This window comes from Cinclus cinclus, chromosome 8 (genome assembly GCF_963662255.1).
Source record: "Cinclus cinclus chromosome 8, bCinCin1.1, whole genome shotgun sequence".
Classification (NCBI taxonomy): domain Eukaryota; kingdom Metazoa; phylum Chordata; class Aves; order Passeriformes; family Cinclidae; genus Cinclus; species Cinclus cinclus.
Window position 1 is genome coordinate 30,393,636 of NC_085053.1, and position 16,641 is coordinate 30,410,276.

The 16,641-nt window shown below is 50.7% G+C and overlaps 1 protein-coding gene across 1 annotated transcript in view; it reads right to left on the reverse strand.

Moving 5' to 3' along the window:
* Nucleotides 1-16,641, reverse strand: part of NEGR1 (neuronal growth regulator 1) — a 167,813-nt gene that overhangs the window by 70,802 nt on the left and 80,370 nt on the right. The window contains exon 3 of the mRNA XM_062497957.1: nt 2,214-2,339. Coding sequence (XP_062353941.1) covers nt 2,214-2,339 — 126 coding nt within the window. The remainder of the gene's footprint in view (nt 1-2,213; nt 2,340-16,641) is intronic.

The following is a 16,641-nucleotide window of genomic DNA, read 5'->3' on the forward strand; positions in this document are numbered from 1 at the left end:
CGCTGAGTGGGGAGATTTGCGGGATTTACATAATGGGGCTGTGTAATGAATATTTATAGAATGCAAGCATTTACATAATGACTGCAAGTTAAACATGCACAATAAAGATTCCAGGCCAATAATTTACGGACTAAGTTTAAAAATCACCTTCAAATGCATTTTATTTTTATTCCTACGAAAGGTTCAATTTATCTCTTGTTCAGAAAAATTGAATCCGACCTCATGCGAGTCGAGGCTGTGTTGATGTAAATCATGATCATATCCTGGAATTAGTCTACATTGAGTCATTTGTATTCAGAGATTTCAGTTCCTTATCTTTTAGCAGCAGCTTTGACAAACAATTTGAGAATACTCTAAATATGCTTCGTTAATATAATTTAGTGCTGGATGGGAGATGTGCCGGGAGCCTCATTAGTGCCGCTGGGAATTAGAACGAGGCCAGGCAGGAATTAGCAAGTGCAGATGAAGCTGATGCATGGAGGGAGGTGAGGTGCTGCACACAGAATAACAACCAGGGCAGAAATCTGGGGTTTGTGCATTTCCTGGCTCAGGGAAGCCCGGCTGAGTGTGCTGAGAAGGGCTCTGGTGCCACTGGTACCTGTCTGCACTGGGATGGGAACACTCCCCTACATTTGGGGCTCAGAGCATTCCCTGGCACTTAAGAGCTGCTCCCATCACGTTTGCCAGGATTTCTGAGTGAGGAATCCTTTGGAGCCTGTGCCCTCCCTCTGCAGACCCAGCCGTGTCTGTCAGGGACCGCCGGGGCACGGCCCAAGGCACAGAATCCCAGGATCACTGAGGATGGAAGTGTCCAAGGCTGCTTTGGATGGGGCTTGGAGCAAGGAACACGTGCAGGGGGTCACTAAAAACCCTTCTGCATTAATTTCCACAGATTCATTGGGGTTGGACAGTCCCTGTGAGCCCCTGGAGTCCGACTGTTCCCCAGCACTGACCCTGTCCCCAAGGGCCACCTCTCCGTTTTCCTGAGGATGCTCTGCCTCCCCCTGAGCCCCTGCTCCAGTCTGAGTGCAGTAATTCTCCTTTTCTCCTTCTCCCTCTCCAGGAACATCACCCCAGCTCCTTTCTGCAGCCACTCAAATGCTTTAAGCCATTAATCCAAAGTATCACCATGGTTTCCAATAAAATTTTATTTGACATTTAGTTAAAATCCATTTTCTGCTACAACTGAATTTTTCCTCCAGTCCCTTGATGGACACTTCAAGCCGAATTCGTTGTCATTGTTTTAAAGGTCAAAAGTGAGGGGTTTTTTCCCAGATCTTGCTTTGCAAAGCCAACTGTTCCTCAGGATGATGAGAGGCTGTGGCAGCCCCTGGAACCTTTCCTGCCTGTAGTTACATGGATTTTGTACAGGTTGGGGGAGCAAAAAAATCCCTCAGTGCAAAGGCAATTCTAGAAATCCCTCAGTCCAAAAACAGTTCTAGAAATCCCCTTCCTGTGTTTAACTCTGATGTTTCCCATTTCTACAGAGCCCTGTGTGCTCCTCATTTCATCCTTGCTTGGATTTTAACTGGAATTGTTTGATCCATGACTGTGATTACAACACATGTAAAGGAATATATTCATATTTAGGGTCCTCATTCCTGTGTTATGGTACTGTTACATATAGGTAGATATTATTTTAAAAAAACCCTAGTACAGTTTAACCCCTCTACTCTAGCTAAACTAGCAGCTAGCTTGGAAGTTCCCACATAAAAAAAAATCAGAAGGATGAAAATCAGTTTGCATAACAAGCTATTCTGGTAGAGAAAAACAGGTTGCACCTGTAATAACAAAAGATCTGTCCTATGAGAATCCACAGAGAAAAAAATGTGCACACCTGTAGAAAAGGTCTTAGCAGGTGCACACACAGGCACCTTCTAACCAAGAGACTGAACAGCAAAGCAGGAAAATCCTCACCAGTTAGAGCCAAACACGACTCTTGGAAAACTCTGTGAGTATGATAATACCTTATCAATATATCAGAAATATTTATAATAGATATATATATAATTGAATAATTAACATGCATCAATAGAAATATAATAAATAAATATGTATAATTTATATAATATATAACCATGAGCTTTTTCCCAACATGAAAAATCAGAGTATTTATTCCTGGGACACAGCAGCACCCCAGATTTCCCCGGTGGTTCCCCCAAGGAGTGGACGGAGCCCGAGGGACGGGCACAGCCCCTGTGCCCAGCACTCACCCGAGGGGGAGATGTGTCTCCAGGAGATGGAGGGCTCTGGTTTCCCCGTGGCCAGGCACACCAGGGTGACGTTGCTGCCCTCGTTCACCACGATGTCGCTGGAAATCCGGAATATCTTGGGAGAAACTGCAACGAGACAGGGACAGAGGGGTCAGGGGCCGCACCTGGGGGTCATCGTCGGGGACAAAACTGCAGAACCTCCTTTGGGGAGCGAGCCCTCTCCATCACCTCCAGGAGCTGAGCCCTGGACTGCAAACAGCATGACCGAAGTCAGCAATTCCCTCCGTCCCTGCAAAGCAGGACAGCTCCCAGGAAGATGGATGCTCCTGCTTGAGGGAAGGCTGAGCTTGCTTTGAGTTTGCAAAGAAGACAAAATTAGGTTTTTCTGCTACTTTTAAAAATTAATGATGCTGTTCCAGCCACTCCGTGTGCACCTGCAGAGTCCGAGCTGCCCATGGAGAGGAATAAAACCCATTTATTTTGTTGTTTCCTCCGGCTTTGGGGCCCCTCCATTCTCCTAACCCGTGCCTGCCCAGCTGGGGCTTTTCTCTCCCACGTGCCTCTCTGTTTTTGCTGTGTCCCAGCCCAGATCCCCCCCGAGCCCCCAGGTGTGCCTGCACATCCCCGAGGGGCTGTGGAGCTCAGAGCTCCTCCAGGCTGGGCTGTGCTTCGGGATCTCTCCTTGCTGATGCTCTCCAGCCCTTTCCCTGACCCAGACACAGGAATGAGACTGGAACAAGCTGGGAATTCTCATTCCCTGGGCTTGTGCCTCTGCATCTGTGAGCAAAGACTTTAAGAGTCTGTGGGGAGTATTTCTAATCAGCAGAGAAGCTCTGTCCTTAGGGAGAGGTGTGGGGAAGGCTGAGCCCAGTTCCTCTTCTCCAGAATCCCAAACACCTTTAGGATTTTGGGCGGCCTCCCCACCTCCCAGTGCTGACTGGATGCTTTTCCCAATTTCCTGTCGAGGCAGCGAGCACAGCAGGGGCAGAGGAGATGCTCTGGAATTACTGATATGCCCTGGAATTATTGCTGTGCCCAACCCAGTGGTGCCAGTGATCCTGCAGCTCTGACTGGGAACTGGAGGCAGCAAAACCCCTCCCAGCACCTTCCTGAACCAGTAAAACCCCTCCCAGCACCTTCCTGAACCAGTAAAACCCCTTCCAGCACATTCCTGAACCAGTAAAACCCCTTCCAGCACATTCCCGAGCCCTCCTGGGAGCCCTGGGGTCTGTGGAGCCCCCTCCCCCATTTCACACATTTCCTGATGTGGCTGGCACAGGGATTGGCACAGGGATTGGCACGGGCAGGACACTCCAGCTCTTGGTAGGAATTTGCTCCTCCAAAAATGTTTTGTGCTCCTCAATGCTGTGAATCCCAGTGTTGGACATTTCCCCCCAAAGGATGAATCAGCACCGTGAGTTCTCCTCCTGCAGCTGTCTGGGGATGGCATGGGATGGGATGGGTTAATGGGATGGGATGGGATGGGATGGGATGGGATGGGATGGGATGGGATGGGATGGGATGGGATGGGATGGGATGGGATGGGAGAGCCCAACCCCAGCTGGCAGCTCTGCATTATGGAATTCTGCAATCCCAGGCTGGGCTGGGCTGGGGGGACCTTGCATCCCACCCATCCCACCCCTGCCATGGCAGGGACACTTCCCACTGTCCCAGGTGCTCCAAACCCCAATGTCCAGCCTGGCCTTGGGCACTGCCATGGATCCAGGGGCAGCCACAGCTGCTCTGGGAATTCCAGCCCAGCCAGGAATTCCCAGTTCCCAAAATCCCATCTGTCCCTGCTCTCTGGGAATCCATTCCCTGCGTCCTGTCCCTCCACCCCTGTCCCCAGTCCCTCTCCAGCTCTCCTGGAGCCCCTTCAGGCCCTGCCAGGGGCTCTGAGCTCTCCCTGGATCCTTCTCCTCTCCCATCCTGGCTCCAGAGGGGCTCAGCCCAGCACAGGCTCTCACACAGGCACAAACCCTCTCCATATTTTGCTGAAGCCACAAAGATCTGATCCACAAGAAATGTGCAGGATTTCGTTGCATTTTGGGGCTTCCCATCAGGAACTTCCCAGTCTGTCTGAGGGAGGACTGCAGCTGTGTCATGGTAGAGGGGGGAGAATTTTCCAGACTTGCAGAGTGCAGATTAAGTGATTTCCTCTTAAGTACGAGCTTTGTTCCGTTCCTAATTGACTGGGCTCTTCTTTAATCTGGGCTCTACAGAGAGGAAATTAAATCAAACCTCGTTGAAGATGTCTGTAAGACTCGTTACAATGACACTGAGCAGGTCACAGCGTTGATGCATTTCCGAAATAGAATTAGAAAAGAAATGAATCGGAGAGGTCCATTAATTAAAATAACCCCCAAACAAGCACAGAGCTGCAGCCCTGCTGCTCAGTGTAATCCTGTCAAATGGCAGGAGCGATACAATCCTGCAAGTTATTATTGGCAGTGATTTCTGGGAAGATCGTCCTTCCCAGCACAGAAATTGGCTTCCATAGCATTTCTGGAGCCTCACGGTTTGAGAGAAATCAGGATTTCTGCTGTATCTGCTGCTAATTTTTCTGCTGTTTACTGGCTGATAGCGGTCATTGCACTCAGATCACTAAAATTTGTGGAATTTACAATTATGACTTAAATATACTTGCAGCATCACAATGGAATGTTAATATTTATTAGAGAATTAAAAAAAATGTTTGTTTTGCATCCGTATTTCTTCCCACACCTCTAAAGACTCTGATCTGGGAGCAGATTTGGCATTTGAAATCTGCTCTGCTGAGCTTGGAGTGAACATTAAACCCATCACAGAGCTACTCCCCACTTCAACAGCTCATGCCTCCCACCCAGATCACGTGGAGCTGTGAAGGTCAGGGGAAAAATTAAATAAAGCAGCAAATAAACATTTATTCAGTAAATGGATTAATGGAAGGCCAAGGAAATGAGATAATAAACAAGGATGAAAGAGGAATTAAACTCCCAAGTAAATTTGGTGTGGGGGTCCAAAATGGAAAATGCTTTGCAGTCATCTGGCTTTTCCTTTTTTAATGTTAAATTAAAACATTAATTTAATATTAATAATTCCAAGTAAACATTTCCCTTTTTGCACAGTGTTTTTAATTTAAATCTGCCCCTTTTGGACAGGGTGTGTGACCAAAGGCCTGGGGAGCAGCTGCAGGAGGAAGACTCAGAGAACTGGGGAGGTTCAGCCATGGGGAAAAAGGCTCAGGAGAGAGCTGGGTTCACCTGGCTGCAGCAGTCACAGGTGCAGGGTTTACAGGTGCAGGGCTTACAGGTGCAGGGTTTACAGGTGCAGGGTTTACAGGTGCAGCAGTTACAGGTGCAGGGTTTACAGGTGCAGGGCTTACAGGTGCAGGGTTTACAGGTGCAGCAGTCACAGGTGCAGCAGTTACAGGTGTAGCAGTGACAGGTGCAGGGTTTACAGGTGCAGGGTTTACAGGTGCAGGGTTTACAGGTGCAGCAGTCACAGGTGCAGGGTTTACAGGTGCAGGGTTTACAGGTGCAGGGTTTACAGGTGCAGCAGTCACAGGTGCAGCAGTTACAGGTGCAGCAGTCACAGGTGCAGGGTTTACAGGTGCAGGGTTTACAGGTGCAGGGTTTACAGGTGCAGCAGTTACAGGTGCAGGGTTTACAGGTGCAGGGTTTACAGGTGCAGCAGTTACAGGTGCAGGGTTTACAGGTGCAGGGTTTACAGTGCAGCAGTCACAGGTGCAGGGTTTACAGGTGCAGGGTTTACAGGTGCAGGGTTTACAGGTGCAGCAGTCACAGGTGCAGGGTTTACAGGTGCAGGGTTTACAGGTGCAGGGTTTACAGGTGCAGCAGTTACAGGTGCAGGGTTTACAGGTGCAGGGTTTACAGGTGCAGCAGTCACAGGTGCAGGGTTTACAGGTGCAGGGTTTACAGTGCAGCAGTCACAGGTGCAGGGTTCACAGGTGCAGGGTTTACAGGTGCAGGGTTTACAGGTGCAGCAGTCACAGGTGCAGGGTTTACAGGTGCAGGGTTTACAGGTGCAGGGTTTACAGGTGCAGCAGTCACAGGTGCAGGGTTTACAGGTGCAGGGTTTACAGGTGCAGGGTTTACAGGTGCAGCAGTCACAGGTGCAGCAGTTACAGGTGCAGCAGTCACAGGTGCAGGGTTTACAGGTGCAGGGTTTACAGGTGTAGGGTTTACAGGTGCAGCAGTCACAGGTGCAGCAGTTACAGGTGCAGCAGTCACAGGTGCAGGGTTTACAGGTGCAGGGTTTACAGGTGTAGGGTTTACAGGTGCAGCAGTCACAGGTGCAGCAGTTACAGGTGCAGCAGTCACAGGTGCAGGGTTTACAGGTGCAGGGTTTACAGGTGCAGGGTTTACAGGTGTAGGGTTTACAGGTGCAGCAGTTACAGGTGCAGGGTTTACAGGTGCAGGGTTTACAGGTGCAGGGTTTACAGGTGCAGCAGTCACAGGTGCAGGGTTCACAGGTGCAGGGTTTACAGGTGCAGGGTTTACAGGTGCAACAGTCACAGGTGCAGGGTTTACAGGTGCAGGGTTTACAGGTGCAGGGTTTACAGGTGCAGGGTTTACAGGTGCAGCAGTCACAGGTGCAGGGTTTACAGGTGCAGGGTTTACAGGTGCAGGGTTTACAGGTGCAGGGTTTACAGGTGCAGCAGCTACAGGTGCAATGTTTCCAGGCTGCCTGCCAAGGTGGAGAGCCCTGGCCAAACCCAGCCCAGTGTGTTGGGGGGTTGGATTTTGGGTCAGGGATTTGACTCAGGAGGTGCTGGCTGGGCTGGCACCCCCCACCACTGCACAGTTCTACAGTCCCACTGTTAACTCCACAATTCCACTGTTCCACAGTTCCACAATTAACTCCGAAATTCCACAATTAACTCCACAATTCCATAATTAACTCCACAAGTCCTCAGTTCCACAATTCTACAAATGCACAATTCCACAGCTCTAGAATTAACTCCACAATTCCACAGTTCCTCAGCTCCACAGTTCTACAAATGCACAACTCCACAGTCCCACAATTTTGGAAGATTGATTCCATCCCCGTGGGGAATAGCTGGAAATCACTGCCAGGACTCTGCAAAGAGAGCCTTGCTCTTCTTTTTATGGCTTGGGCACAATAATTGGCTTTTATGACAAATCCACCCAGAAGTTAAAATGTGCTCAGGAGGGTGATTGAAGGCAGGGCTGAGCTCTATTCCCACCACCTGAGAATCCTCAGCTTGCACTCACCACATCCCCCAGCAGCTGGGAGCCTTCCCTGCCACAAACCATCCTCTGCCTCACGTGCTCTGCAATTCCAGCACGGCAAGAAAACCTAAATTCCCCTTCCCATTTTAATCACAAGGACAAAGCAACTTGTGCCTGGAAAACCACACACGGCCAAATCATGGAATCTTGCAATCACTGAGGTTGGAAAAGAGCTCTGAGAACATCGTGTCTGACCATCATTTTGAGGGGGAAAAAGAGGAAGGAACGCAACAGTTAACCAAAGGAAAGATTTAAGGAGAAAACCAAATCCAGTGCAGGTTGCAATGGAATAGTTAAATATAGTTAAAATAGTTCCAAATGGTTCAAAATGTCAGGATTGCAGAGAATCCCCTTAAAAGCTGGGCTCTGCAAGGCTCACTCTGTCAGGTGAAAGTCCTGTGCTGCCAAATGCAGAATTGCCATCAAGGAGCTGCTTGGAAAGCTCCCAGAAACAGGGAAGCACAGCAGGGGTGAAAATACCCCAAATTTCACCAAGGTTTTCAAATGTGATGAAATCCCAGAATGGGTTGGGTGGGAAGGGACCTCAGAGCCCTCCCAGGGAACAATTCCTTCCCAAATCCCATCCAGCCCTGCCCTCTGGCACTGGGATCCAACCCCTGTGTCCTGTCCCTGCATCCCTGGGAAAATCAATCCTCCCCCTTCCCCTGCAAAGCCAGGCACTGTTTCCATCCTCAGCCCTGGGAACAGCCCTGATCCCCTGCACACTGAGTGCCACACCCAAATCCCTGATTTGAAACTAAAACCAGCCCTAAACATCGCCACAAATTATTGCCAACAAACTCCTGCGCGTAGTTGAACATCTTGCATCCTAAGTATCGACCATAAAGAGATCATTGTGCTCTTTAGGGAAGTAAAATTACTTATCAATGCTTACTGAAAATTGCTCTGGTTTTCATACTTTTCGTATTTTTGTCGTTTCATACTCGGATGAGCTCAATATTTACAAATTTGTGAAATGCCCCCACCACAAACACCATTTCCAGAGTGTTCTTGAGCACAGCTTGTAAATCAGGAGAGCTTTTGCAGCAGGAGCCCCCAGCCTGGGCTGGCACCAGCCCTCCCTCCCTCCTGACAATCCATCACCAGTGGGGAGAGCTCCCAACCCTTCTGCTTTTGCATTTCCATGATTAGTTCCTCCAGGCACTTTGATTGAAGAGCGTTGCCTAAAGGTCTCCACCTCCTCCTAATTAAACACAATTTGTCTCAAACACAGCAGCTTTGGCAAAGTGGGGCTGAGGAAATAAATGATGGGTGGGCTGGGAAAAGAAATAGTTTCATCTCAAGCCTTCATTTATTCCCAACTCGTGTCAGCGCTGAGGCGTGACCAAAGGTCTCATAAAAATGGCACTCTGGTGAGTTTGGGACGAATCTTTCACCCCTGGGATATCCGTGGCACTGTAACCATAATCTCTGTGAATTAATGGGATATCACTGATGTTCAGAGCTTTATTTTCACCTGTTTTCTGTGGTCAGTTTATTGAAGTTTATCACGACATTATCAGTGCATGAGTGGAAAAGGAATGATGCTATTTGGGAATTCTGTGCCGCTGGGATGAGGTTTGTGTCTGTGGTTGAGCCTTTCCACCTTTGCTCCTGCCAGGGAAGCTCAGCTGTCCCAGTGGGACATTCCTGGACCACAGAGCACAAGGAGCAGGAGGTGCAGCTCAGCTTTTCCCACTCCCTGGAAAAGCTTTCAGACACTCCACGAGCAGCACTCTGCAATCAAAGCTCTGCCAACTGTTTAATCATGGAAATGGAGCCAAAAAGTTATGAAGGGCAATAATAATAATAAAAAAACCCAACCTCCTGGGGGCTGGAGCCAAAGCCCTCCCAGCTGGGCACTGATTGCTGGGGCCTCAGAGCAGCCCCATTGCTGGAGCTCATTAACAGCCAGGGGTGGACAGAGCTCTGGGAAAGAAGGGATGGCTTTCCATTCTGCACCACTAACGAGGGGAGCTGCTTAATTATTTCCTGGGCACTGGCACAGGCTGCCCAGAGAAGCTGTGGCTGCTCCTGGAAGAGCCCAAGGCCAGGTTGGATGGGGTTAAGGAGGAATGATCCTAAGTATGAGAACAGTCAAAGGTTAAAATAATACAAGATTTGATTTGGTTAGCACCAGAGCTCCCCTGGATTCATTTCAGAACCAGCAGAGTGATCACTAAGGCAAGACAAGAGGAGGAGAGTTTGCCCAGGGTAAGAAAGGGACAGGGTGAACTTTTGCCAGTTAAAACAAAGCCTGAATAACTCTGAATAAACCAGTCTGAACAACTCTGGAACCTCCTGGTCCCAGGGAGCTGCTGGGGACCTGCAGAGTGAAAGAGGCCAATGAAATACCAGCAAAACCCCACAGATAGCCCAGCACACAATCCCTGCCTTCAGTGAGGCCCCAGCAAACCCCTGCACCCTCCCCAGGCTGCCAAAAACCATCCCCAAACCCTGCACCCTCCCCAGGCTGCCAAAAACCATCCCCAAACCCTGCACCCTCCCCAGGCTGCCAAAAACCATCCCCAAACCCTGCACCCTCCCCAGGCTGCCAAAAACCATCCCCAAACCCTGCACCCTCCCCAGGCTGCCAAAAACCATCCCCAAACCCTGCACCCTCCCCAGGCTGCCAAAATCATCCCCAAAACCCTGCACCCTCCCCAGGCTGCCAAAACCATCCCCAAACCCCTGCACCCTCCCCAGGCTGCCAAAAACCATCCCCAAACCCCTGCATCCTCCCCAGGCTGCCAAAAACCATCCCCAAACCCCTGCATCCTCCCCAGGCTGCCAAAAACCATCCCCAAACCCCTGCATCCTCCCCAGGCTGCCAAAAACCATCCCCAAACCCCTGCTCCCCCAGAAGGTGGCAAGGCACTGCTGTGATCCCAGGACACACAAATTATCCCCTTAAACCCCCCCTGCTCCCCTTTCCAGACCTAAATCCTGCAGGGCTCCATTTCCAGCCAGCAGCCAGAGCACCATCGTTTGCTCAGCCAGAAAAGCAATAAAATGTAATAATTCAAAATAAACTCAGATTTCCCTTTCTTTATCCTCTCAGGCAAAGGGAGAGCTGCAGCCAGGGTGTGCAGGCTGCTGGCTGATGAAGGGGCTGTGCAAGTTTAGGCTCAGAAAATAATGGAATTATGAAATACCCTGAGCTGGAGGGGCCCTCAGGGATCATCAGTCCCAGCCCTGGCCCTGCACAGACACCCCAACAATCCCAGCCTGGGCTCTGGAGCTCTGGCAGTGCCCAGCACCCTCTGGGGGAAGGACTTTCCCCTCAAATCCAAAATAACCTCCCCTGGCCCAGCTCCAGTTCCTGTCCCAGAGGTTGGATGTGCCCTGTGCTGCCCCTCGGGAGGAATTTGTGCACTCAAATAGGGATGGACATCTTTAAACACAAATTCCAGCCTAAGTGGGCAAAGGGATTCTCACTGAAGCATTTCTGCCACACGGGAAGTGCCAAGAAAAGAGTTTTAGACTAGAAAATTAGAGGTGAAACCTCATCACTGCTCCTTACAGGCAAAATGAGAATATTAGAGGGTTGTGACAGGTAAACAGTGATATACCTGTTCCTGCTCATGCTGTCACAGGTATTAAATAAAAGAGCTGTAATGATTTGAGATGATTCCTTGTAACTCTGCATTTTTCCTTTTGGAGAATTCTACAGGTTCAGTCTCTCTCCAGCGAGCCTGAATGACAGATTTACATCGTATTCCCAAGATAGTTATTAAAATAATTTCCCGTGACAGTTCTCTGGCTGCATCACTCCCCCTTCTCTGTATCCCAACCATATGGCTCTGCTTACTTCTCATTCCAAGCGCTTTGCTCTGATGTGAGAAGCAGTTCCTGGTCCTTTCCTCTCTCCCACCCGTTACAGCCAGCACAGACCCACAGGATATTGGGAGCTGGAAGAGACCCCCAAGGATTCCAACTCCTCAGGGAATTCCACCATGGAGCTGCTGCAGGGCTGGAGCCCCTCTGGAGCCAGGCTGGGAGAGCTGGGGGTGCTCACCTGGACAGGAGAAGGATCCAGGGAGAGCTCTGAGCCCCCAAAGGGGCTCCAGGAGAGCTGGAGAGGGACTGGGGACAGGGATGGAGGGACAGGACACAGGGAATGGATTCCCAGAGGGCAGGGATGGGTGGGATATTGGGAATTGGGAATTGTTCCCTGGCAGGGTGGGCAGGGCTGGCACAGGGTGCCCAGAGCAGCTGTGGCTGCCCCTGGATCCCTGGCAGTGCCCAAGGCCAGGTTGGAGCAGCCTGGGACAGTGGCAGGTGTCCCTGCCGTGGCAGGAGAATGGGATGAGATGGGATTGAAGGTCCCTCCAGCCCAGTCCGGGATTTTATGAACCTGCAGTCCAGTTACACACCCCCACCTTGGATGTCACTCCCTTCCCTGTCCCTTCCTCCTCACCCCCCTGGAGAGCCCAGGGAAGGGTCCCCACCATCCCCACGGCCCCCGATGTGGTTTCCACTGGGAAGCAGCTGCTCCTCCCTGGGAGCGTTCCCTGCCCTGGGATGGAACCTCCCTTGTCCTGGTTGAAGCAGACGGAAAAGGGAGGAAGGCACCAGCCGTGCCCAGCCCCAGCACTGATGCCCAGCTGCCCTTTCCTGCAGGGCCGTGCTGCTCTCCTGCTCCCAGCTCCCAGCCACCCTCACTCTGCTGCCTGGGCACCTCCCTTCATCTGTGTCCCGATGTCTCCCCGAGCCTCCTGTCTTGTTCTGCCCATAGCGCATTCCACCTCATTGATTCCAGAGCCTTCTGGAATCCCTCGTTTGGAGTTTGAAGCCTGCTGGTGCAAGCACTTGCACTTTGATGTCACTGGCAAATGGCAGAGGTGTAATTCCCTGCTGCATCACCCCTTTCACCCCCTGGCATCCCTGGTGACCCCTCTGGGACCCCCACAGCCCATCCAGGCTGCCCTTGTCCTGGACAGGGAATTTCTGACAGCCATTCCCTCGGCAGTATTTGGAACAAGCTTGCAGCACTTCGGTCTGGCTGTCTCTAATAACTTTTGGACAAAAGGCCAGGACCAGTCACATCCAACACGGGATGTGACTGCCGTGCTCTGCCCGAGCCTTCCCAGGAGCAGGGATCCCCTCCCTGGGAGGGAACTTAGGCCGGGCTTTGGTGGGCTCAGCACTAGAATGAATGTTGCTCGTTCAGCTCCTATTGCCATGTGATGATTTACGAGGTTATGGTTATTTGGAACACAAATATATCCTGAGCAAGTTTCCAGTGCCTCCACTCAGTCCAAGGGAGGAAAGGTTTATTCCCTGGATTAAGTCAGTGGATACGAATTTATCCAGCATTTATTTTTGTTCTCATTACAAAGCCCAGAAATTAGTAATGATTATCTACCGTTGAAACTTGGAATTGCTTTCCACATTATTAATTCCTCCTCTCGAGCTGCTGCGGAGCTGCCCCCATCCCAGCGAAATGTGTTGGGAGTGGTGTGATTTAATCTCCCTGACATTCCAATGGCACGGGAACTGCTGGTATTAATGGGGATTAATGGCGTCATTAATATTCATATTCCACAGGCACTTAACACCCAATTAACATCAGACTGTTGCCTGCCCAGCACTTTGGGATGCCTGACCAGAGACAGCCACGCAGCATTCCAGAACTCCACTCTCCACTCAGCGGCCCCCAGATTTCTCTGCAGGAAATCGAGGTGGGATTTTAGGTTCTTCCCAACAGGGAAGCCCAGCCCAGCCCAGCCCGGCCTGGAGACGCTGAAGGGGGGAAGCAGTACTTTGCACGGGGCATTGTCCCAAAAGCGGGATTTTAACAGGATTTTAATGGGATTTTGATGGGATTTTAACAGCCCCAGTCCTCCGGTGATGCCACGGGAGTGTTTGAGAATGAACAGCAGCTCCCTCGCAGGGCACTGCACTGGGCTGACAAAGAAAATCCTCCCGGAATTTCAGCCTGGGGACGGCAGCAGCGGACGCAGCTCCTGCCGCAATGTTTGGTGACAGACCCAGCGCCGGTGGCACAAATCAGACCTGCAGGAGGGTCGGAGTGAGAGGGGCTGCTGGGGCTGAGCACCCCAATCCCTGCTAAATTAGGGCCCCAGCTGATGACCCTGCAGAGCAGCGCTGTCCGTGGAGGGGAGCAGGGGCTTCGCTGTGCCTCGGGGGCCCCCAGAAACGAGCAGATAATAAAATCCCCATTAATCCGCGGTCATGAAAGCCACTGGCACATTCTGCCGGCCCAGGCACTGGTGGGGGGCAGGACCCCCCTGGACATGGCCCAGTGCTTCAGTGGGACTGGTTAAACTGGTTAAGCTGGAGCTGGTTAAACTGGTTACGCTGGAGCTGGTTAAACTCCACCGCGTGCTCTGCACGGTGATTCCATGGGGACATCGGTGTGACCCTCGAGGAGAGAGCCACAGGAACAGCCCTGAGAGCCTCAGGTGAGCCCAGACCAAGCTCTGCAGCAGCCAGCTCCCTGGAAATCACAGAGTCGGGGAATTCCACACGGAATGGGCTGGGAGGGACCTGAAAAATCCACCCAGCGCAACCCCAGCCGTGGCAGGGACACGTCCCGCTGTCCCAGGGTGTCCCAGCCCCAGGGTCCAACCTGGCCTGGGACACTCCAGGGACACTCCCAGCTGCTCTGGGAATTCCATCCCAGCCCCTCCTCACCCTCCCAGGGAAGTGATGTCGCCATCACGTTATTCCCAAAAAATCCCCCCCAGATAATGAACGCGTCCCTGGGGAAGTGCAAAGCACAGAAATGATCGTTCCCACGAGATCCCACGGGTGTCACGATGTGTTCTGGGCATTGTTTCCCACCCCGTGGGCGAGCAGGAGCAGCTTCTTTCCATAAACCAACGGGAGTTTTGAACAAGGGATGATTTCTGCTTCCTAAAGGGCTCTGGGTGTCTGTGCAGAGCAGAGTTATGAAGGAATTAATTTCCACAGCTTTCAAACCCCAGACCTGGGCTGAGGAAAGTTCCACTCGGAGATTGCTGTTATCACATCCAGGCATTTGGGAATATTTATGGGCAAAATATTTGGGCGTGCTAACTCCATCCAGTTCAGTGGGAACACAAAACAAAGCCTCTGCTTTGAAATGTTTGCAACAGAAAGACTTCTCCAAAGCACCCCTTTCACTGTGTAACGGAACATTACTTGTGTTAATTATAATTCCTTTTGCCAGGATCTGTTTTACATAACAAAGCTAATCTGCCAACTATTAAGGAAATTTCCCCATTTTCTCTTACAGATGATAGAAGGGAAAATAATATCATATTTTAAATGCAAAGTGGGGATGATTAAAATTTCAGTCTAAATAAAATAAGAACATTTCTGAATCCTAGAGACAACAAAACAAGTAATCCACGGGGGTCAACAGAATAACTCACAATTCTCGACTTGAGCCTTTGGTATTACAAAGCTTTTTATAAGTAAGCAATTTTTAGCTGTTTATTCTGCTCCTTGTAATGTCTTCAGCAGCGCTGGCCTTGAGGCAGGTTTGGAATCAGAGGCTTAGGAAAGCTCTGGTTTTATCCAGCTCCTGAAGTGCCTCTTTATCCATTCAAATCTGCACACTCACATTCAAGTTCACGTCTCTCTCGTGAGATTTTTTGTTTAATCCTTTCCTTATAAATGAACGTATTAAGCGGAGGGGGGAAATGTTCAAAACATCAGGTGGAGAAAGAAATTTTAAAAAGGATGCCAAAACCCACAGTAAAAGAAGAGATTGTGTGCGTGCATCTCCTTGAGCACAGCATCCAAAATTCACCCATGGGGCCGTGCTGGGCTGCCTGCACAAATTCCCGAGCTTTTATCTGCATAGCTGGGATAAAAGACCTGTGATAAGTGAGTGTAATAGGACTTGGAGTCATATTATGGGATTGTATTACAGATCAATGCTGTGTGGTTTGATTTTGCTGTCGTTTCCTCGTCTGGAGCTCGAGATCTTGTGCTGTTTGTGATCTTCCTTCCTGCCTCACAATGATAACACACAGGAAAGGAGCCCTGGTGATTTCAGGCACGGGGTTTGCACTGTGCATTCCTGCCAGGAAACTCCTCAGAACATCTCCCTGCCAGGTCAGCTCCCAGGACCCAGCGTGGAATTCTGGCTCTGAAGGAGACAGCAGCAGCCTCAGGAGAAAGGGAGAGGAGATCTGGGAATCACAGACTCCTGCAGGCTGCAAAAGCCCTCCCAGGCTGTGGAGTCCAATCGTTCAGCCCTGCCAAGGCCACCCTGCCCCGTGTCCCCAAGTGCCACACGCACAGGGCACTGAAATCCCGGCAGGGATGGGGACCCAGCCCTGCCCCAGGCAGCTGTGCCAGGGCTGCAAACCCTTTCCAGGAAAAACTCCTCATCTCCAGCTCAGCCCTCCCCTTGTCCTGTCCCTGTCCCCATCCCTGTTCCCATCCCTGTCCCCGTCCCTGTCCCTGTCCCTGTCCCTGTCCCTGTGCCTGTCCCTGTCCCTGTCCCCTCCTATGTCCCTGCACCCCTTCCAGGAGAGGGAACCACGGGATTTTTGCCCTGGAATCTTTGGGTGGGCAACTAAAAAAGTTTTCTTCACACCTTTAGGAAAGCTGTACACTCAAAGATCCACTCCTTCAGATGGAGATTTTCCAGGCAGGAAACATTCAATCCCAATCCTTTAAAGCTGCCTCTCAAACCCCTCACAATTCAATCCTACAGGATGAATCTGCCACTTCACTTCTCAGTTGTTTTTTCAGTCGTCTCCAGAAATTTTCCTAAATTAGCTCCATGCATTCTTTTTAAAGACAGGCATTTGGTTCCGCTCTTTCCAACTGGTGGATTTGGCTGCTTGCAAATATCAGATATTGTCATCATCCTCCCTTTACCCTTTCTTAGGTTAAAAAATCAAAATTAAACTTGGTGGGGTTGGAAATGAAGGAATGTAGAGCACAGGAGTGTGTGCAGAACATGAGGAAATGCTCCAAGTGTGCAGCTGCTGAACAGAGCCTTCCCCACCCTGGGTGGTTCCCCCAAAACTATGAACCCAACACAGCTGAGAGCACAGAACATTTGTCTTCTCCAAGTTCCCAGCCCATAAATCCAAGCCAGGATGTGCCATGGAATAAATCCCAATGGAAGAAGGGCATCCTCACACTCTGGGGTCAGAGACACACTGCACTGCTCCTGTTCCCAATGTCTTCAGTGACCTTTGCAA